The 23,196-nt window shown below is 38.4% G+C and overlaps 1 protein-coding gene across 2 annotated transcripts in view; it reads right to left on the bottom strand.

The window, feature by feature from the left end:
- The window catches only part of CFTR (CF transmembrane conductance regulator), a 187,469-nt gene extending 165,032 nt beyond the window's left edge, over window positions 1-22,437 (bottom strand). The window contains 1 exon segment of one of the 2 annotated variants that reach the window (NM_001048009.1): window positions 22,251-22,436. In NM_001048009.1, coding sequence (NP_001041474.1) covers window positions 22,251-22,303 — 53 coding nt within the window. In that variant the 5' untranslated portion in view covers window positions 22,304-22,436. 2 annotated transcript variants of the gene reach the window in all.
- Window positions 22,438-23,196: the final 759 nt, after the last annotated feature.

The following is a 23,196-nucleotide window of genomic DNA, read 5'->3' as shown; positions in this document are numbered from 1 at the left end:
TTGCTTTTCTGTATTATCCAATATTTAACTATGAGCATGTATAACTTTGGAAATAAGGAGGAAGTTGTTTTTAATTAAAGAAGGTACACACAGTTGTAATTCATTACTTGTTACGGCTATCTAACATTCACTTTCTAGTCAAATGTGTTCTAACTCCATGATTCTCACACAATGCTCACTATCAGTATTAATTTTCCATAAAATTACTTTTTTCCTCCTGATATGGTTGTCTGAGGTACTACTTCATCATGGAGACTGCAAAGCTCCAGCCACCTGACTCCTACTACAAATCTATTACTGGAAAAAAAAAAACTGAATTAGTGATTTCAAGAAGAAAAAACAACTGTAGGCTTTAACCCTGTCTGTAACATTTCCCAGTCACATGACCTTGGAAAATGTTCTAGATCTCTCAGCTGCAGGTGCTGCTAGAAATAACAACTACTTTACCTGGTTTTCATGGGGGCCAAATTCATTGTTGTCTATAAAACATTACAAATGCACCTTATTATATGCTTCTTGATGTAAATTGGCTTCAGTTTAAATTTCAGAGCACTAGAGGTTATTATTATTGGGATTATAATTATAGTAATAGCTAACATTAATAGAGTTTTACCAGAGACCTGCAAAATGCTAGATATTTCACATATGTTATTTTATCTGATCCTTACAAAAGTGCAAGAGAGAAATCCTAGAATTATCTCCCTCTTATAGATGAGTAACTGAGGCTGAGGGAGTTTAAATAATTTGCCTAAAGAAGAGTTAGAATTGCAAAATAAGACTGTGATACCAAAGCTTACACTTGTATCAAATGTGCCATATTAGGACCAATTTAAAAAGGAAAAAAAAAAACAGCTTACACTCAGCTATAACAGCAAAAGCACAAACAACAGTAGAAAACAACAAAGTGGACATCATAAAAATTAAAGAGTTTGGGGTGCCTGGGTGGCTCAATTGGTTAAGTGTCTGACTCTTGGTTTTGGTTCAGGTCATGATCTCATGGTTCATGGGTTCAAGCCCCACATTGGGCTCTGCAGTAACAGAATGGGGCCTGCTTGGGATTCTCTCTTTCCCTCTCTCCCTGCTCCTCCTTCACTCGTGCCGTCTCTGTCTCTCTCAAAATAAATAAGGTTTAAAACAATTGAAATTAAAATTAAACACTTATGCTTCAAAAGATACTGTCAAGAAAGTGGGAAACCCAAAGAATGGGAGAAAAAATTTGCAAATCATATTATCTGATAAAAGTTTTATCCAAAATAGTTAGGGACTCTTATAACTCAATAATAAAAAGATAACCCAATTTAGTCAGAGGCATAGGATCTGAATAGACATTTCTCCAAAAAAAGATACAAAAACACCCAAAAGCAAATGAAAGAATTCCCAACCTTATTCGCCACTGGGGAAACGTAAATCAAAACCACAATGAGATACCGCCTCACACCCACTAGGAAGGCAATAATAAAAAAGACAGGTATTAATAAGTGTTGAAAAGGATTGGGAAAATTAGAACCTTCATACCCTGCAGTGGAGATGTAAATGATGCAGGCACTTTGAAAAAACAGTCTGAAAGGTCCTCAGACCATGAAACATAAAGTGACCATATGATCTACCAATTCCACTTGCTGGTATATGCCCAGGAGAAATGAAAATGTGTGCCTATGCAAAAAATTGTACACAAATGTTCATAGAAGCCTTTTTTATAACAGGCAAAAAAAGTAGAAATAATCCAAATATCATCTGCCGAAAGGATAAATGTATATTCCTACAACTAGAATATAATTCAGAGATAAAAAGGGATGATGTACTGACACATACTACAATATGGATGAATTTTGATAACACCACACACTGTTCCATTTATATGAAAGTATGAAATAGGTAAATCTATAGACACTGAAAGTGGATTAGCAGCTGCCTAGAGCGGGGTGGGGTGGGGGAAGAGAATGACTGCTTATGGGTGTGGATTTTCTTTTTAGAGTGAAGCAAGTATTTTATTTTGTTTGTTTGTTTGTTTATTTATTTGAGAAAGAGACAGCACGAATGGGGGAGGGGCAGAGAAAGAATCTCAAGTAGGCTCTGCCCTGTCAGCTCAGAGCCCAATGTGGGGCTCGAACTCATGAACAGTGAGATCATGATCTGAGCTGAAATCAAGAGTCAGACACTTAAGTGACTGAGCCACCTAGGCGCTCCATGATGAAAGTATTTTAAAGTTGATAGTGACAGTTCCACATTTCTTCCAAAATCATTGAACTGAATACTTTAAATAGGAAAACTGGTATGTGAATTAGATCTCAATAAAGCTAGTTATTAAGAAAAACAGCATACAGAAATTTGTCAGTGTTGATTTTGAAAAGTTTTACCACATTTTATTTTTGAAATGCATGAATGCATGAAATGCAAGTCCTTATTATGGTGACTTTGACACTCTAAGACCTTTCAAATAGGGTGTGCCTGGATGGCTACCGCAAGTGACCATGAGAGGATATAAGGATTGGTCACATGCATCATAAGTTGTGCAAATTGCGTTGTGAAAAAGCTACCATGGCAATAGTAATGCAAAGAAACTGAGGAATGGGCACCACTGATGAAAAACCTCTTATACCAGTTCTACTAATTCACTCCCATGACTTGGATTTCAGGGACTTGATCAATTGAGAGACAAGCAAGGCTACAAAAATTCCTACCCGTCTTGAAAGACAGAGAAGAAACAAAGCATTGTGATTTATAGCCTCTGCCCATGTGCTTTTGAAAAGCAGCCTCAGAGTGGTATTCCAGGGTTTTCATTTAATTTTATTCTATCTGGACATGAAGCCACTAAAAAAAGCCACAAAATTTATCATCCCTGGAACTAGTGGCTAGAAAGATGGGATGATTAACTGCCCTATAAAATTGCTGTATCCTGTATAAGTTCACTTTTAGGAGCTCTTTACTGAGAAAGACAAGTCATACCAATGCTCTCTCATTTCTGGGTTTTATTTCCATTGGCAATAAGAAATGTATTTGAAACCAAGAAAATAAGGAAGCAGGGAAATGTATTGGCCTTAAGATTTTACGGTAGAAATGCCACTGGGTCACTGGCTGGCATTTGTAAAAGCTTACAGAGAGAAACTTGTATGACTGTCAGAACCTCACCACTATTACTGTTATTTTAGACAATCGCATTCTGGAGAACAGAGCAGAAAAGTGGTTCCATGCCCAGTGGGAGCTGAGAAGGAAAGAAGGAAAACAAGTTATCTCTTCTTCTTTCTAAGGTACGAACAAAACATACTTCACATGAATAGTATATTAAGAATATCACCCACATGATGATATATTGATTTAACTTTGCTGGTATTTGTTTTATAATCATCCCATTTATCTGGTATTCCCTCCCTTTTTCTAGAACCCTGAATCTTTCATTGAAGCTCTTTGTTCACCTAGTTTGTTAGGACACCATGACTAGGAACCAAAATAAACAGTCTCTAATGAGCTTCTCCATTCTTCAGGCATAAAATATCCACATCCTTTCCAAGCCCTGGTTTTCACGCTAGAGTCAACTCAACATCTGGAATCAAAGGTATTTGATTTCTCTCTGTTAAAGTGTTTCTCACAGGCGTGGAGATGACACACCTCTCCTGAGGGCAGTAACCCTCTGAGAGGCTTTGGGCTGTGGAGTCAGCAATCTGTTTGGTACAAGCCGCCATAGGCAAAGCACAAGGTAACTCTCATGATCTCCAACACCCAAATCACTTAATGATCTCTCACGATGTGTACAAAAAATATCACTACTCATTAAATCCTCTCTGACACATGCTTGTTACTTACTGCCTTGAACCAACCTTTCCCAAAATTAAAAAAAAATACAGTGTGATTCCAACCAACACGGTTTATTTGAAGATGTTTATTTATCTATTTTGCTTGATAGATGGAATGGTAAAATGGAGGTTGGAGGTGACCTTGAAAATGTTCGAAGATAAAGATTAAGAACTAATACTCCCAGGGTGATACTGAATCATGCTGCATCAGGAAGACAAAGTTGATGCTTTTTTAAAGTCAGTCATGATAAAGTTGGTCTCTAGGGTGCTGCTTGTAACCAATTAACCAGATAAATGGTCAGTCAAATCTTAAAATGCTTCTCATTTATCTTAACCTTCTCTTTAACTTGCTTATGTTGTCTGCTCTGTTACACTGCTATACTACTGTTACTCATGATTACTTCTCAGAATGATTCAAAGAGCAGCATGGCATTGGATTCAGACTTCCCAGCTTTGGATGATTTCCCATCTTCAAACTGTATGTGGAATTTGGCTAGGGGTGGCATTTTAACCTGTTTTAATCTTCTGTTGCTATTATTTCACCCTTAGAAAGAAAATTGCAAATTACAGCATTGAGAGGAAATTTAATATTTTCTTCTCCCTTTTGGTGTCACATTGCATGACTCAAGATTTAAGTTTCATATATATGTAGATTTTTTTTTTTTTGAGAGAGAGAGAGAGACAGAGACAGAGAGCAAGCAGAGGAGGGGCAGAGAGAGAGAGGGAGACACAGAATCCAAAGCAGACTCCAGGCTCTGAGCTATCAGCACAGAGCCTGATGCGGAGTTCAAACCCACAAATCTCAAGATCATGACCTGAGCCAAAGTCGGTCGATTAACCGACTAAGCCACCCAGGCGCCCCAAGATTTAAGTTTCAGATCCTGTTCCGAAGGTTGTGGATGCTATTTTTCATTTTCGTGGAGCTCTGATGCTACTGGTAGGGACTCTGACAATAAAACTCCCGAGAGGTGAAGGGAGAAGGATAGGTGGCTGGCTGAATCTTTTTCCCTGCTGTGAATCCCAGAAAAAGGGAGCATGACAGAGGCAGGACATGGAGATAACCAGTGGTTCAAGGTTGACCAAGGAAATAAAACTCTACTGTAAGAACCTTACTTTAAATCCCCTTCACTTATTATTTACATCTTTTTTTTTTTCATATAAGCAACATGTGGGTAAAGGTCCATAAACATTATAAGTAGCTTTTATCCCCCCAAGAGTAAAACACACAATAGAGGACTGAATTACTAACTGATCCTAATAAGCAATTTAAGAGTTCAAAGTCACCTTTACAATCAGGTCATTAAAAACAGAAATCATAAACACAAATCATGGTAGTTTAATGAAAATCATTTTTATAAAGGCGCTTACGAATTACCGTGATCTTAAAATGTCACGCTCTCTTGCTTCCATACACACTTTAGGAAAATGAACTTGAAAGGAAATATTGAGCCAGATTCTCCTTTTGAACTCAGCAGGAGTTCCCACTGGATGAAACCATTGGTAATTAGGGGGCTCTTAATTTTTAAAAAGTATTCTCCCTGTCTCATCACTTAGCAGGGCTTTTTTTTTTTTTTTGCGAGGGGGGGTGCGGGTTGTACCAATACCAACTAAGTACCAGGTCACCCTGAAGAAAAATTAATAAATTCCTTGAAATAAAATCTGACTTCTATTCCCAAGAAACCTGAAATGCACTGAAATAGTTTCATATAAATTATGTATATGTGAGCCTGTCTGCAACCTAGGTTTAATTTCCCTCCTGTGTGCTCCATTCTCGCCTGTGTTTCTTCCACCTGAGCCATAGCCACAACTTGTCTATTTACTTGTCTGCCAATCCCTCACATCTCCAAACATACTTGACTTAAGCTCCATGAGGGCAAACACCTTTATAGATTCTTTATTTTACTGAGGCATCCCTCCTCCTGCTCCTATTGTACAGCATGGCACATAACTGTCACTCAATTATTTCCAAAATTGTTAAATTAATGTTACCACATGATGCTTTGTTTGCTAGTTTGTTTTCCTTATAAGATTAACTTCTTGATCAATGTAAGTGTAATATAAATCTTTGCATCTCCATTGCCTTCTCCAATGTTTAGGACTGGCCCAAAAAACTGAATAATGTGTTAACTACTCAAACTTTGTATATTTTTAGCCCATGTGATACTATTGCAAATATATGTTGCTCGGCCAATACTCCTGTTCAAATGTATTAAAAGCCCAAAAACAGAGTCAAAACGTTTTTCAAGTCTATGGTAAATGTAACGCAAATGTCAAGGTGACTGTGCCCTCATATGACATAACTCACATATTAGGGTTTGCTCAAGGACCATTCTTTAATAGCAGTTCTGAGTCATAACTTAAAGCCAATAATACTAAGGTTTCTAGCCAAGATTATTTAATTCTCCTCAATAAGATATTTTCATATTTAACACCCTTCATTACCAAAACATTCTTCCAAATGTCTGACCTTCATTCTATTTATTGGAGATGTGCTAAAATTTTATAAATGGAAAATCATTCTTTGTTCTACTCAAGAGCAAATGGTCCTTTTTATTTCACCCTCCTTGACGATTCCCATATCATGTCACTTGACATCTTCCACATTGTCTCCATGTCATTTTACATACATTATAGATGAGATACACATAGCTTTTTAAAAGGTTCATAAACTAGTATAACTCTTTATATGTACTATATTTTATAGTTTCAAATTGCTTCTATAGTTCATTCTGTTTCTGAACACTGTTACTATTAGGAATTGAATTGTATCCCCCCCCCAAAAAAGATGTTTGAGTCTTAACTCCCAGTACCTCTGAATATGATTTTATTTGGTGATAGGATCTTTACAGAGCTGATCATGTTAAAATTAGTTCATTTAGAGTGAGCCCTAACCCAATATGATTGGTGTCCTTATTTTAAAAAGGATGTTTGGACATAGAGACAGGCATCCTGAGAGAATGCCATGTGAAGATGAGGGCACAGATCAAAGTGAGCATCTCCAAGTCAAAGAGTGTCAAAGAGTGCCAGCAAATCACCAGAAGCAGGGGGAGAGGTATGGAACAGATTCTCCCTCACAGCCTCAGAAGAAACCAAACTTGCTGACACATGGATCTCAGACTTCTAGAATTCAGAACTGTAAGACAAGAAATGTCTGTTATTTAAGCCACCCAGTTTTTGGTACTTTGTTACAGCAACCCTAGCAAACTAATACACTGGCACTCGGCAACAGAAAAACTCCATGTTAGGATGATGCATACAGAGGGTCACTGAACAAAGGTGATATCTGAGCATTTAAGATAAGGTTAAAAGTTGAAGAAAAAAGCCAATGGCACAGCACAGGCTGCAGATGTGGAACTGGACAGGTGCATTTGAGGGAAGGTGATCTCCATAATTCAGAGAAGATATTGGGCCTACTTCACAGAAGAGGAGGGTTAAATTTAGAGAAGAGGAATTCTTTTTAGAGCCTAGGGGTGAAGATGAAAAAATATCAGTATAATAATCATGCTAATAATCATACTAATGACAGTCTTTACCATTTACTAATAACCTATTCTATGTCTGGTATTACTTGCTGTTGTTTAATACATGGAAAGTACTTATGTGTTAACTTAGAGTGTGTTTTTGATGAGATTTATATTTAAATCATGAGCTTTGGGGAAGGCAGATTGTCCTCCGTAACACTGGTGGGTCTTATCCAATCAGCTGAAGGCCCAAATAGAACAAAAGGCTGGCCTTCTGAAGCAAGAGAGAATTCTCCAGTGTACTGCCTTCAGAATAAAATGGGAACCTCAGCCCTCCTGGGTCTTCAGCTGCCAGCCCACCCTGAAGATTTTGCACGTGCCAGCCTTCATAATCACATGAGCCAATTCCTTATAATTTATTATACACACACACACACACACACACACACATCCTATTGGTCTGTTTCTCTGAGAACCCTAATACACATAATAAACATTCAATTCAATGAATGTTAGATATCATAATAATGCTGAGCTGTGTTAAATGAGGATAACTGATTGTACTGATGAGCATAGGAATCATCATTGGAAGTTAATTGCCCAAGATCACAGTTAATAAGTCACAAAGTAAGGATTCCAGCCAGGTTTGTCTGATTCCAAAGTACATGCTTCTCCCACTATATATTGCCATCTAAGAGCTGACAATGAGGATTAGATACCAAGTAGAATGTGAGACTATCTTCTCAGAGTATAGAGTGGATGAACTAAGGAACTCAAGGAAGGTCAAGAACAACCACCTTGGGGGAAAAACTAGCTGAGTGGTTTTCAGACTGGCCCCACCATCTAGTATTCCCTAGAGATACTTCAAGGAGTTCACCAGCTTTTGATTTGAGATGTCAATATTTTTAAGTGTTTTACTATTTTAAAAATAGGAACTAAAGGGGCGCCTGGGTGGCGCAGTCGGTTAAGCGTCCGACTTCAGCCAGGTCATGATCTCGCGGTCTGTGAGTTCGAGCCCCGCGTCGGGCTCTGGGCTGATGGCTCAGAGCCTGGAGCCTGTTTCTGATTCTGTGTCTCCCTCTCTCTCTGCCCTTCCCCCATTCATGCTCTGTCTCTCTCTGTCCCAAAAATAAATAAACGTTGAAAAAAAAAATAGGAACTAAAAACGTCACATATTTTCATATTATACTGTATTATATGACAATTTTAGCATACTGGATTCACCAAAACATTTTCCTGGACAGCCAAGCTAACTGACTTAGTGTCCACTCTATAGGAAAGGTTTCCCTGACATCTCTTTGCACACATTGAAAAATATTACAATCTGTCATTGGTTATTTCCACACTGCATAAGTGACCATGTCACTGCAAACACATGTGGGCCAAGCTCAGTTAACAACTCACCACATCTCTGGTATACCTGCTCACACAAGGTATCATCCCAGAATAGAATTGTGCAATTTCCAGGGAATGATAACAGGCCACACAAGATATCATCGTGGTTTTATAATACTTTATTCTGTTTACACATCTATATGGTGACATTGATTATAAAATTCACCACTGAGGTGCCTGGGTGGCTCAGTTGGTTAAGCGTCCAATTCTTGGTTTCAGCTCAAGTCATGATCTCACAGTTCATGGGTTCAAGCCCTGCATCAGGCTCTGCACTGACAGCACAGAGCCTGCTTGGGATCCTCTCTCTCTCCCTCTCTCCCTGCCCCTTCCTTTCTCTCACTCTCTCAAAATAAATAAACAATTTTTTAAAAAACTCATCAATTTAGTACTAGCCTTCCCCCAAAAAGAAACACTACATTAAAATACAGTTTTTAAAGAAACTTTCAATATCATATACTTATTCAGACAATAACCTACCACTTTCTCCTTACTATCATAATTAAATTTTTCTTCTAACCCTTTTTGACATTCAGATCAAAAATATTCTTTTGACCCACTCTTGGCAAGTCACAGCTATGAAGAGGGTTACTGTGCCAAGCTGCATGCATAACGCCTTCACCTGTAGAACAGGCAGAATCATTTCAAGGCACAGTGATATGCTGACCTTGGACAACTTCTACTTTCATTAGAGTCTGGTTGACAAACTTCACACTAAATATTAACGGTTTCTTTCAAAACTAGATCACAGAGTAATCTTTCTCAAGAAATGTCAAGCAAGAAACTAAATTTAACAGTCAACCCCGTGAGGGGCAACCTGTGCAAGTAATTCAATTGAGGTCACAGGAATATATACCTTCAATATATTAATGAGTTTCCATACTACAATTCATTCCTGGGCCTGATGGTTGACAAGCTTCCTTTGACATCAGTTATAAGAGGCATCTCAATTTCAGAAACATAACACTGTGAAAAAGGCAAACATAGAGGACCAAGAAAATACTGCATAAATGTTATGTAATCATTTTAGCCCTCATCTGGGTGTAAGAAGTTAACTGTATCTTTGTACTTATGGAAGACTTGTCTTCTATCATCACTTTTATTTGTATATATTGCAGTTCCAAGAAAGATTTCATTTTGAAATTGGGATTCACTAATGAAAGCATGTTTAAAAAAAAAAAAACAAACTGTGAAAGCCACTGCAACTAGGAAAATCCAAAACTTGTATATATACAAAGTATCAAAACATCAACTCAAAGAACCATCTGACAGGTGATGCTACCTCTTCCTCCAGTCCTAAGGTACAGAATAAGAGTAAACATAGAGAAAAAGATGACAAAAATGATGAACATCTAAGAATTGGTGATCAGAGCAGGATCCCACCCAGGGTAGAGGGGAACACTGAAGTCATTGAACCCAGAACACAGCTGAGGTCTAAAGTCGATAATAGGAAGAGTGGATGTAAAAACTCAACAGAAGGCCTGAGGCAGTAGGTTTAATGAAAAGGAAAATGACAGGAAGGTGGATTTGGAAAATGAGAAAAAAAAAAAAAAGAAAAAAAAAAAAAGAAGGGTGATGGCTAGTACCTGGATGGAACAAATCAGGATAAGAAGCGCAGTCTGGTTTTGTACAACTGAGCTATTCCCATGTAACAATGGTTGGCTATTGGCATGCTTTTGGCTGACCACATCTTTCACTCTTCAACTGGACATTTAGAATTTTAAAGGCCTCATTAACCTAAGACAATGCCCTTTCCTCCCCCTCCCCATCCTCTTTTTCATTCCCTACTACCCCAAGGAGCTTGTCACATGGATCTAAACAAAGCATCTGTGGAAAGGCATGTTTCTGGCACTTCCAAGAAGAACAGAGTCTAATGCATTATTTAAATATTTTTATAATGCTTGTATCAAAAAATAATAAATTTCAGAGACAAGAAAATTAAGAAAATCTATTTTAAAAATTAAGTGAAATTATAGCATTCGCCAATTTCATTCTAGACTTTTGGATAGTGTGATGCACTGGTTAAGAGTAGCATTCTGGGGGCATCTGGGTGGCTCAGTTGGTTAAGCGTCAGACTTTGGCTCAGGTCATGATCTCATGGTTTGTGAATTTGAGTCCCGCATTGGGCTCTCTGCTCTCAGTGCAGAGCCAGCTTTGAATCTTCTGTTTCCCTCTCTCTCTCTGCCCCTCCCCTACTCGCACATCTCTTTCTCTCTCCCTCTCAAAAAAACAAACAAACATTAAAAATAAATGTAAAAAAAAAAAAAAAGAGTAGAGTTCTGGATTTAGACCAATATAAATACACATCTTGACTTCACAGTAATTAGCTTAGTAATAGCGAGGTGACCTTGCATAAACTCTTTACAATCTTTCTAAACCACTTATTTCTTACAAGTAGAATCTGTTTAGAATTGAAGAGTTCACTGAGGTAATACAGGCAATCCCTGGTACATGGAAAGTGCTCAGTAAATGTCAGGAGGTACTGGAAGACAAAACTACAGATTTCAGGAATTATAGAAGAGGAAATTCTGAATTCTGTGACACATTAAACTATGTGTTTCTATTGTTAATTTACTGAAAAATATGGTGAACTTTCAAAATTCCCTTCCTTGGACACTAAGGTTGAAAAAGAGGAATGTTGGGAGAGAGAAGGTTCATAGCACTGGGAGAAGATGGAATCACTTCCATATCCCCCATTGTAGGATTATGTGGTGGAATCTATCATTTGTCCTCAACTCTAGTTTTTGTTGTTTTATTTTTTTTCTTTTACTAAGGTTGAGAAGCAGTAGTTGGGCCATTTAAACCCATTTTCCTAAGACTGACATAATGGTTTACAGACTTCAGTAGGCAAAAAGAGTCACCTGGAATGTTGAAAAAAAAATGAGGTTGCCCCCTCCCACGGATTTTGACTAGTAGGGATGGAGTGGGATCTAAGAATCTGCATATTTGATGTGATATATATATATATAATTTAATAAATTAATTAAATTAATAATTAATTTAATAATATATCAATCTTTTTTAAAGCAGGTAGTTGGCAGACCATAGTTTCAGATGTACCTCCCGAAAGCTATAGAAATACTGTTAATGATGAAGAGCCTCCTCATTTTGAGAACATATGTATTTAGCTGAACAACTTATTTATCCTGTTTCTAGTTAGATTTCCCTTTCAACAGAATAACTAAACTTTGATCAAATTTTCAGAAGCAGATTTGGTGGCTCATTGTGTTTTCATAATAATTTATACATATCTACTAATCCCAAAATTTGACCCTACTCTGCAGTAATAGGGGTTGGAGTGACAGAGTGCAACTTGGTAAAAACATGAGTTGTGTTGCTACCCTTAGCAACAGCAAAAACAACTGAATCAGAGTTCAAAAAATTGCCAAGTTAACACCTCAACGGATCCCAAGACTCTGCTCAAGGATTAAATCCAATATACATTTCTAAATGTAATCATCTTATCTTTATATCTCACAGGAAATATTTTTTAAAATTTTAAAGAACACATCAAACAATTTTTGTCAAGAAATTATATTGTTGACTTTATTTTATTATGTGAGATGATCTTATTCAGTCAATTTTATAAATCAATAAAAAGCTTAAGTTCCCTTCATTGCATCATGGCCTTGGTGCTCTAAAGTGAAAAAAATTGTCAATAAAAATATTAACATGAAAATTCTAATACAAGAAGAATAGTTAGAATGTATAATAAGTTTTGATATATGTTCTAAGTTTTCAAAGTATTATATTCCTGGGACACTCTAGACACTCAATATTTATGTCAAATAAATGCATGCATTTGTGCATGAATGAATGACTGAAAATCACGTATGTATTTTAAATTTACCACTTTTACATTAATGAGTTCACTTCATAGTTGATCGTCTTTCTAGCTAATAAAATTCCATTACATGAAATGTATTCTAATGCTATTGTGATGGCTACCTCTGATCTTTAATTTCATCAGTTTTATAAACTCTTTAATATGTGAATAAAATTTTAGATCTCAGTGTAGGTGTGTGTACATATGTATATATTTTTTACTTAAATTCCAGTTAGCATACAATGTAATATTAGTTTCAAGTGTACAATATAGTGATCCAACACTTCCATACATCAGTTAGTCATTGCTCATCAGGACAAGTACACTCCTTAGTCCCCATCACCTATTTAACCCATCCCTCCACAACCTCGCCTCTGGTAAGAGTCTGTTTCTTGGTCTGTCTCTCTCTTTTTGTGTGTATATATATATATATAATGCTCTGAATTAACAGATTTATGTAAATACCTAATGTCTGTTTTAATGATGTTGGTCCCAATGGACTCCATAATCAAATCGTTATGGGGGATTTATTTGCTTTATGCCCTTTTGTTCACAGTGCATATATACAAGCTAAACATTGACTTTTATCAATAAAAGAGAGTAGCCCTATTATATATTAAGTGAAAGGGGTAGAAACAAGGCTAATGTGAGTTTTTAGAAGCCAACCCTATCTTTGAGTTGAAAGGTATACGTGCTTTTTGGTAATACATATTTCATCAGCCTACTTATTATTTTATTAAAAAAATGTATTCAGAGGTCCAAGACTTAAATGAATTAAAGGACTTTTTTTTAAAAAAAGACTAAATTGCAATACATACAATTAGGAAGAAACTTTGGAAATAATCATTTTAATAACCCGGTTTAAAATTTAACTATCAGGGACCCTGAATACTAACATAAGATATGAAGAGAAAAATATTTTGAAGGAAAAGTCTATCTATGGCAAAGTTGGTTACTGTTGATCTTCTGAAGAAAAATGCTACTATACTAAGCGGAATCTTTCTATAAAGTCCTGTAAACGACACAAGAAAGAAACAGATTTTCCTATTTTATATTATACTTCAGAACACATGGACTTGATAAAACTAATATTTTTATTCAAAATTAGACATTTTATCTTCAGAATACCAAAGTTTAAGTTCCATATCTACAAGTTTTTATATTTCCATCAAAATTCACATTTTAGCACTATATCCTTAAACTGAATTAGTCAAGTTTTAGTCAATTCAACAAGTATATTTTAAGGGCCTATTTATTATGCCAGGGAGTCAGACAGGTGCTTGGTACCAAAAAAATGGGTAAGAGCCTCGGCCTTGAAGGACACATCAAAAGATGCATATGCAAACAGGAAGTAAAGAAGAAATGGTCAATAGATTCCTAGAAGACAAAATAATTCTGAGAACTAATTCTGAGAAATTAGCTAATATTTTCCTCTTCTGAAAAGTCCATTTTGCATGTTTGTTTCACTTTTTAAAATTACTAAATTACTGAATAACAATGCTAATCACATATGACCCTTGAAAACATTTTCTAGATCTTTGAGTAATTTTAAAGCTGTATATTTTGAAGCTTATTGCAATTGACTTTTTTAAAAAGAATATTTTGTGATGTGAAAACTATATGAAATTCAAATTTCAGTGCCCATAAATAAAGTTTTATAGAAACACAGCCATACCCATTTGTTTGCATATTGTCTCTGGTTACTTTCCCACACAATGGCAGAACCACACGGCCCACAGCGTTGAAAACTTACTATCTGGCCTTTTACAGAAAAAGTTTGCCAAACCCTAATCTAATGTACAGCAATGAACTTTGGTTGAAAAAGCAAAGCTTTGTTATTGTAGCTTTATTTTCCAGAATTACCAAAGATGTTTAAGATAAACAAAATGTGCAAATAAGCTTTCTAAAAGTTTCTCCAGGATGCTGCCTCTAGAAGGAGGACTGCTAACCCCCACTAGCAGGGGCTTCCTTTTCTTGTTCCCACAACCAACACTGGGCTCTAAAGTCTGGCCTGGAACTCCTTCTAAACACAGCTGTCAGGCCTCTGGGATTCTGCCCTTTTGGCTTAATTTTCACATGTTGATCTGACAGGCACCAGATTAAATTTTGTGGGGCCCTCTCTTAAGTTAAGAACTTCAAGTTTAGAACATCACTAGGCATTTGGGGGGTGGGTGTGAATTTAGTGGAAGCTCAGTAGCTGTATTAGGAAAGAGAGCTCTGTGTGTTTTAACAGACTCAAAGTTTTAACCTGAAACAATGATACCTAATCTTTTCCAGAGTAATGGGAATCTTTTATTAACACACACACAAAAATATTTCATGATAGTAGGTGTGCTCTTATTTATTTCATCACTGCAGATAATATCTGAAGCCCCAGCAGATTTTCATACCTCCTTCTTGAATGTCTAGGATCACAGAAATCAGATGTGTAAAAACTACTGCAAAAGGAGTGAAATTTGAGTGGAGTGGGGTGAGAGCACTTCAGACGTCATTGGTGGGTTTGGAGGGGGCAGGGTAGTAGGAGAGTTTTAAGTAGAATTTCTTTTTTTTTTTTAATGTTTATTTATTTATTTTGAGAGAGAGAGTGCTCACACACACACACACACACACACACACACACACACACACACACGAGCATGGGAGGGGCAGAGAGAGGGAGAAAGAGAATCCTAAGCATGTGCTATTAGCGTAGAGCCTGATGCAGGGCTTCATCCTACAACCCTGGGATCATGACCTCAGCTGAAATCAACTGAGTGAGCCACCTGGTACCCCTAGAATTTCTACGTAGATCTTAACTTGTGCGTTTCCATAACACAGCTACTTACTCCTGACACACTCTCGAGGGGACTCCACAGCACAATAAAGCCAAACAAGCAGCCACTTCAAATCCTTCCCTGGACACCACCCTGGACTTTACTGAACAGCGTGAGGGCAGTATTTATCATTCTGTCACCTGAGACATCTTAATCTTGCTTACCTCAAGCTGGAAAACACTTTTAATATATTTTCAAATAACTATATTACCTGGTCTTGAGCTGTATGCATCATTTCCTTTCTAACCTTAAAAAGAAGCCTAGGGTCCACTTGGCCTCCACCCCGACCCGAAGCCTTCTCCAAATCAATCTCACCCACAATTGTCATCATCACCCACCAAATGTCTTTCAAATCCATGTTTCTATCCTGAGAGCTCACCATTTCCTTGGCAAAACTGCAACAATTTTTTACTAGTCATGTCACTCCTCTGCTTGAAATCCATGGCTTTTCACTTCCAATATGATAAAACCCAAACAAAGCTCACCAAGCCCCTTAGAACCAGGCCCTTGCTAGAGTTTCAAGACCCATCTCCCACAAATCTGTCACACATGTTATGCTCCAGTCACAGGGAATGTTTCCGTATTCTTTGAAGGTGTCTTGCTCACTCTTGCTGCCAGTCCTCTACAAGGTCTGCTGCTTCTGTGTTTACATTTTTCCTAACCCATCCCCACCCTCCCTGGATAATCTTGTTTAGGTGTCAATTCAAGAATCACTTCTCTAAGTGACTTCCTTAACCAGCTTTAGACTGGATTAGATGCCCCATAGAGTGTTTCTATAAGCCCTTGAGACTCTGGGTTTCAGAGATTTCATTCCACAAAGGCAGCACCAATTTCTTTCTTGTCCATCTCAACTTTATTAATGCCCTGCGTAGAATACACCAGATGGTGAATCAATGAATTAGGGCATTCTCCAAGCTCTCCTGAATCATGACCTTCAAAGAAGTACTGATTTGGGGCGCCTGGGTGGCGCAGTCGGTTAAGCGTCCGACTTCAACCAGGTCACGATCTCGTGGTCCGTGAGTTCGAGCCCCGCGTCAGGCTCTGGGCTGATGGCTCAGAGCCTGGAGCCTGTTTCCGATTCTGTGTCTCCCTCTCTCTCTGCCCCTCCCCCGTTCATGCTCTGTCTCTCTCTGTCCCAAAAATAAACGTTGAAAAAAAAAAATTAAAAAAAAAAAAACCACAAAGAAGTACTGATTCAACTCCTTGAGGCAAACTATGGGAGATTTCTCTAATCATATCAGAGTAAAGCTCGGTTTCAGGGCTGAGAATCCTAACAATAAGATCTTTAAATCATTACTTTATCTCACGAGCAAAGAACTAACAAGCAGGGTTCCCCCAGAAAGGCTAAGTCCTGGCCATAAAGGGACACAAGAAAAATCTGACAGAATTGTTCTGAGTGTTAAAACTCTATCCACAGCCCTGTTTTCATTGACCCCTTTTTATGAGAATGATGGTGCATTACAAGACTACCGAATATCTTCAATCTGTAGTTAATCTGTAAGTCTCCAAGGTTGATCACTGTGAAATCATTATCATCACAAAGAACTATCTATTGGCGTGCCTGGGTGGCTCAGTCAGTTGGGCGTCTGACTTCAGCTCAGGTCATGATCTTGCAGTTTGTGACTTCCAGCCCGCATGCTAACAGTTCAGAACCTGGAGCCTGCTTCAAGATCTGTCTCCCTTTCTCTCTGTGCCCCTCCCCAGCACGTGCGCATGCTCCCTCTCTCTCTCTCTCTCTCAAAAACGAATAAATGTTAACAATTTTTTTAAAAAAGAACTATTTATTAAACCACTACATGCAAGAGTCTTAAAATGGTCTGAACGCTATATTAAACGACTCATGGAAGGCCCTGACATCCAGGACTTTCCAATTTGAAATAGTCATTGATGTTAAAAGACAGTAATAAGCTAATAGAGCTGCAAAGAGAATAGCAAGCTTGACAAGCCTTGCCACTTGGAAACAGCTGTGAAAGTCAAATCGTTCAGAGCTCTAGAAGAAATACATTCATTCCCCACACCAAGCAATCTAACTGAATTTTTACAGGTTTCTTGCTAAAAGAAGCCTGAGCTCCTTTCTCACACAAAGCTCAATAGTAAAGGCACTTTGTAATGCTAATTTCCCTCTTAAACAACTACCAGGTAAATTCGTCAGAGCTGATGAGAAACACCTGAAATAGTAATGTTTTGCTCTGTGATAAGGCACCCAATGTATTTTACAAATTAAACATTCAGTCAGGGTCCATGATCAGACTCCATCATTATCTGTTTTCCCCCCTTGACCTCATTGCATCTCAGGGATTTTGTTCCAGGGAAGTGCTCTACACAGATGCGTCAGGAATCAGTGGAATCAAAATTGCCAAAATTGCTGCTGAGTCAGAGGTGTTTTTTAAAATATGACAAACAACATATAGCTGCATGCTAAACGGTTAACACCCTTCCCCGACAGTTTTGCAATCCTATACTTATATCATAGCTGTATCACACTGAAATTACAGGTTCCTGTGAGACAACACTAGCAGTAATAATACATGTTAGAATGGGGCTCATTTACGGGTCTTTTAAACAAGTTTGAACATTTATACCTTGAATATTATCTTACTAAGTCCTACTTCCTCCCACAAAACATAAATGTAAAACTGAAAAAACATGATTTCCCTAGTGTATTAGTTGGCTCTGAGGGATATTTTGGTTGTCACATCAAACATAAAATATTGATGAAGGAGTTAAGAAAAATAGATTCCACTTCTCTCTTTAACAAAGAATTGAACATTAAAGCTACACCATCTCCTATGTGTTATGTGTGTAAGAATACTCTTAGAGTGCCAATAATTTGAACTAGCATACAAAAACTATTGAAATACACTTCAAAACCAAGGAGGAATTTTTAAACTAGCAAAATTAACTAAAAGAAACTTGAATTGTGTGTGTGTGTGTATATATATATATATATATATATATATATATATATATATATATGTTTTATATGTTAAAATACATATAATTACAATTTTGGTCCTATCATGCAAAAGAGACACTTTGAGAATTCCGAAAGTTAAACAAATCAAAATTGACACATACCCCAGGTTGGAAAATCTGAACTGTATCATAAAACATGATCAGCAAAAGGTGTTTGGATACAAAGGAAGATTAAGTGTAGGGAGTCAACATTTGTCAGTGTTCAGGCAACAGTGTCCAAGAGAAAGGGGCCTCTCTGTTCCAACAGTGTTCTCCTTCAGTTCCTACAGGAGACAAAGCCAAGAAAGTACCTGGGAACCCCGGGTTGTCCTCCCTGGATGACATTTGTGGGCTGACTAAATGGGCTCATGTCATTCAGGCCTTCATGGCAGATGTACAACTCGACAGAAATTGTGCATCTCATATTGGCCTTTGTTTCATGCATCCACTTCTTTCGGTTCAAATAGTTAGCCTAAGCTTTGTCTGAGAGGCAAACCTGAGATAATGCATGTGTATTGAGCAGGATAGGACTAGACCTTTGTTTGAGCGGCCAACTGGTCTCTCTTGGTAGCAGTTCTATGAATACCCACCAACAAAATGCAAAAATATTTATGACTGCCATAATTTTAGATTCCCTTCTGCCTTACAAACAAGTAATGAAATGTAAATATAAAATCACTGTAATGGATTTTTTTACAATGTGCTATAATTTATGTAATCAAACAAGTATGGCCCTCTTCAAAACTGTCATCTTTATGGTTCTTTCGTTATAAACTTATCGTAATTATGCTTCTGTTGCTCAAAGCACTTAATGTCTTTAAGTCTTGCAATACATATTTAAAAAAAACTTTTTAATGTTTATTTTTGAGACAGAGGGAGACAGAGCATGAGTGGGGGAGGGGCAGAGAGAGAGGGAAACACAGAATCTGAAACAGGCTCCAGGCTCTGAGCTGTCAGCACAGAGCCCGACGCGGGGCTCGAACCCATGAATCATGAGATCATGACCTGAGCCGAAGTCGACGCTTAACCAACTGAGCCACCCAGGTGCCCCTGCAATACATATTTTTGAATGATACCTAAAGGTAAGTAGCACTTGGCTGTTAACAAAGCAAATTATGATGAAGAATCTTTATACTTTCAGGGTGGACTTGATTTTGAGATATAGTCAAGTCATTGACAAGCATGTTCAAGTGAGCAGTGTGGGTAATAGGACTATTAACCTAATGGAAGCTATGACTAGAAATAATGGCTAAAAAGTAATGAAGCTACTATATACTCATGAGAAGAAAATGGTATTGCTGTTTTTAACGGTAATTTCATAAAAAGAATCCAAAAGTATTTTGATCAATGGCAGAATGTTTAGAATTCAAGAGCTTGGTTTTCACTGGTAGCTATTTTGATTCACCACACCCATTCTAAAACGTGAATTATAGTTTATTTGTTTAAAAACCTCTTATAAATTTGTGTTTAATTGTTACAAAAGTATCTTAAATGATCTTATTATTAACCTGAGACTTCTGTAATTCCTGGCCTTCAATCCTAACATTACTGTATTTACTCTTTGGTCTTATTTGAGACTTCTCCGTGGAGTTTATCAGGAGCCCCACTCAGTTTCGTAAGAATCTGTGGCATTGTACACTTGGATTCTGTGGGGGCTCTGACAATTCCTCAAGCATAGATCTAGACTCCTGGTATGGATGCCATGACTAAAATGCAAGATACTTAAGACATCAGATGTCTTTCACATTTTGTACTGGGTGTAAAGCCCATGCAAAATTAAGACAGTACTTAAATTTATCCCAAACTTTATTAGCTTCTTCAATAATAAAACCTAAACAATGAGAGAAATTTAATATGATCTATAACCCAGACCATCATAACCTTACTTTGATGCTCTGAAAATGAAAGGATCATATTCAGAAAGTTACATTCTAAAACATTTAACAACCTTATGATATAAAAACATGATTTTTTCCGCGTATATCTAATAAGGGCATTGAGGATCTTATATAAACAAAGTACTTGATATTGTAATGAATGTAAAAATATGATAATAGCTAAGCATGTACTGGGCTAAGCTCTTTACATGCATTTTCTCAACTGATTAACCCCTATAACATAGGTACTATTTAGTGTCCAAGTTTTAAAGGTCAAGTCACACAAACACAAAGATGGTAAAGGACTTGCCTCAGGTCACACAGCAGAATCTAAACAATCTGAATCTAAAGCCTAACACTTTGATCACTAAACACTATTAGCTACCCCAATGCAGAAAATAAATTTCTTACTCTTTCAGAATTAAAACTGAGAAGAAAGTTTATAAATCACTGCTATTCTAGGTGACTGTCAGTTCCTATAAATAGTAGGAACTTAACTTTTTAAAACACACCTCTTCTTAGAGGCATTTATTACGAAATAGTTTGGAGAACAGGAATGAGTATGCTCTTAACAATCTTACTAGCCATTATAAAACATTTTTTAAACAAATCAACCAGAGTTTTTTTTTTTTGAAACTATACTAAAATTTATAAGATGATCAATTAAAAAAAATACTTTGTAGATCAAGTGATCGAATTTAAATCAACAATGTGCTAATTAAAAGTTCCTTAGTACCTAGAAGCATCCAAAGGATATTTATTTTTCTGAAAACTGCATTTTTAGACTGATTGGCACTTACGTTGCTCAATATGCTCTACTAAAAAGTCTACAGTTTATGTCAAGTAGCATTCTGATTTTGTAAGTAGTAGGAAAATAAATCCTACTTTTTATAGATGGAGTAACAAAAGATGCTGAAAACATAAATACAGAAGGTACTTCTGAAGAGTAAAGTCCTTCTTTCCTGCCCACAGGAAGGTGCTTTACTTCAATGGCCAATGGCCTTTCCTTGGCACGTGAGCTCCATGCTTACTGCACATGCAGAGAATAAAACATAGAAAGATATGAAAGCTCCTTTCCCCCACACACACATGGGCATACTTATATTTGGCTTTTCTGATACCTAAGTATGCTGATTCATTGGATAAGTATGAGTCAAGTAATATTCCGCGAGAGCGGTACCTATTCATTCATTCACACAGTATAACAGGAACAAAGTAGACACGGTATCCAAAGAACACTTCAAATTTAAAACGCTACATCTAATTACACTTTGCCTAAGACTGTGAACTTAGACTCTGTTTTTAAAAATATCACTAGACGAAGTTTGCAAGCTTTTATGGCTCATCACTTGCCAAGTAGGATAAGTGTATAATTTATTGCACGTCAGTTGGGTAGAACTTCAGTATCTAGTCCCATGGCTTCACTTTTTCGTGATAATTCTAACACCCCCCCCCTTTAAAAATGTATAACTTGTAGAATTGACTTTTTAAAGAAAGATACTTCAAAGGATTTGCCTTCATCCTTAAAAGAATAATGGAATTGTGGCAAATACTTGTTAGACCTATTCAGTATCATAACAATAAAAACCTGATTTAAGCTCGTATCACCCACTTGACCCTTCTCCCCTAAAAAAAAAAGTTCAAATTTCAGTCAACGAATGTTTTCTGCGCACCTGCTATATGTAAACATGGCACTTGCAATATGTATGCTAAAAGACATCTCAGTTTCCAAGGCATGATGAAGTGGGGGAAACAAGGAACCAAACTTAAGTATTTGTTATCAACAAGGTTTTAACTCATTCATTTCTTAGAAAAACCTTAGAAGACAGTTGCACAGTAGCACATGGGGGCTTGAGAGTAGACTTCCAGGTGCAAGTAGTTCAGCCTTCAAAGTTAAGCTAAAGCTCTGCTTCCAAACAACTGGCTTCAGTTCATTCTTTAATCTCCTTAACGTTTTCTATTTTATTCACAAAATCCACGTTCTCCTCCAAAACAATGAATGACAGCGCATCTTTAAAACAAACACACAAAAACAAAAAACCTATCCCTCTTTCCCCAAAACCCAGCCCATACACACGCCCTCTGCTTTCGTGGGCACGTGTCCTTCCAAAATTCTGCAGGACACCCCCCCTCACCTGAAAAAAAGTTTGGAGAGGACGCTGGCCTTTTCCAGAGGCGACCTCTGCATGGTCGCTGCGCGCGTCGGGGTCCCTGCTGGGGCAGGCTGGGCTCCAGCTCCTAATGCCAAACGCCCTACTCTTCTGGCGCAGGCTGCTCGCCCCTTTTTCTCTGACCCGCAGTGATGTCATTTGCTTCCAACTCCCCCCACCCACCGCTACCCCACACACCTCCCCTTTCCTGTCTCCTTCCCCCGCCTCCCCTGCCCAGGTTAAAAACTGTGCGCTGCCTGGTCCAGCCCCCAATTTGCCCCAGCCGCTGCCTCCACCTTCTGCGCTCCCCGAGCGCTCCTTCTTCTCGTCTCCTTCCCTCCCCGGCTGCCCCGCGCCTCCCGTGGCCCATTCTCCCAGCCGGGCTCCCTCGCGCGCGCTCCTTCCAGGCCCGCGTGCGTACCGTCCAGCCCCAGCCCGGCCCGCAAGCGGGGGCCTGTCGCGGCCGCCCTCCGTGTCCGGCCTCCGACGCCGGGCGGGAGCAGAACCGTCCCCCGGGCAGCCTCCGGCACCCTCCTCCGCGCCAGGTTCCGCGGGACGCGGGGCGTGCGGCCGACAACTTCCGAGCCTTCTTCCGAGAGCCTAGCCGGGCTCGGGTTGCGCTGGCGAGGTGCATTCTGAAGGGGGAACGGAATGTGTCTCTCCTGCATCAAAACGCAGCCTCAGAGACCCGGAAAGTTCGGCGGCGGCGGCGTCTGCTGTGTTCACCTCAGCGCTTCCTTTGCGTGCCTGAGGCAAACCACGCTGTTAGTTTCAGGCTTAGGCGAGCTGTGAGTGCGGCTCAGACCCCTGGGAGACGCGCTCCCGCGGGGAGGGGAGGGTGGAAATCCCGCGGGGAGGTGAGCGCTTTGTCATTTACGCTCGCGATTTGTTCATTGTCCCGAGTGCTGAGTCGGCCTTGCGTTCTGAAGGA

This window comes from Felis catus, chromosome A2 (genome assembly GCF_018350175.1).
Source record: "Felis catus isolate Fca126 chromosome A2, F.catus_Fca126_mat1.0, whole genome shotgun sequence".
NCBI lineage: Eukaryota > Metazoa > Chordata > Mammalia > Carnivora > Felidae > Felis > Felis catus.
This window is presented reverse-complemented; position numbering and strand designations above follow the sequence as displayed.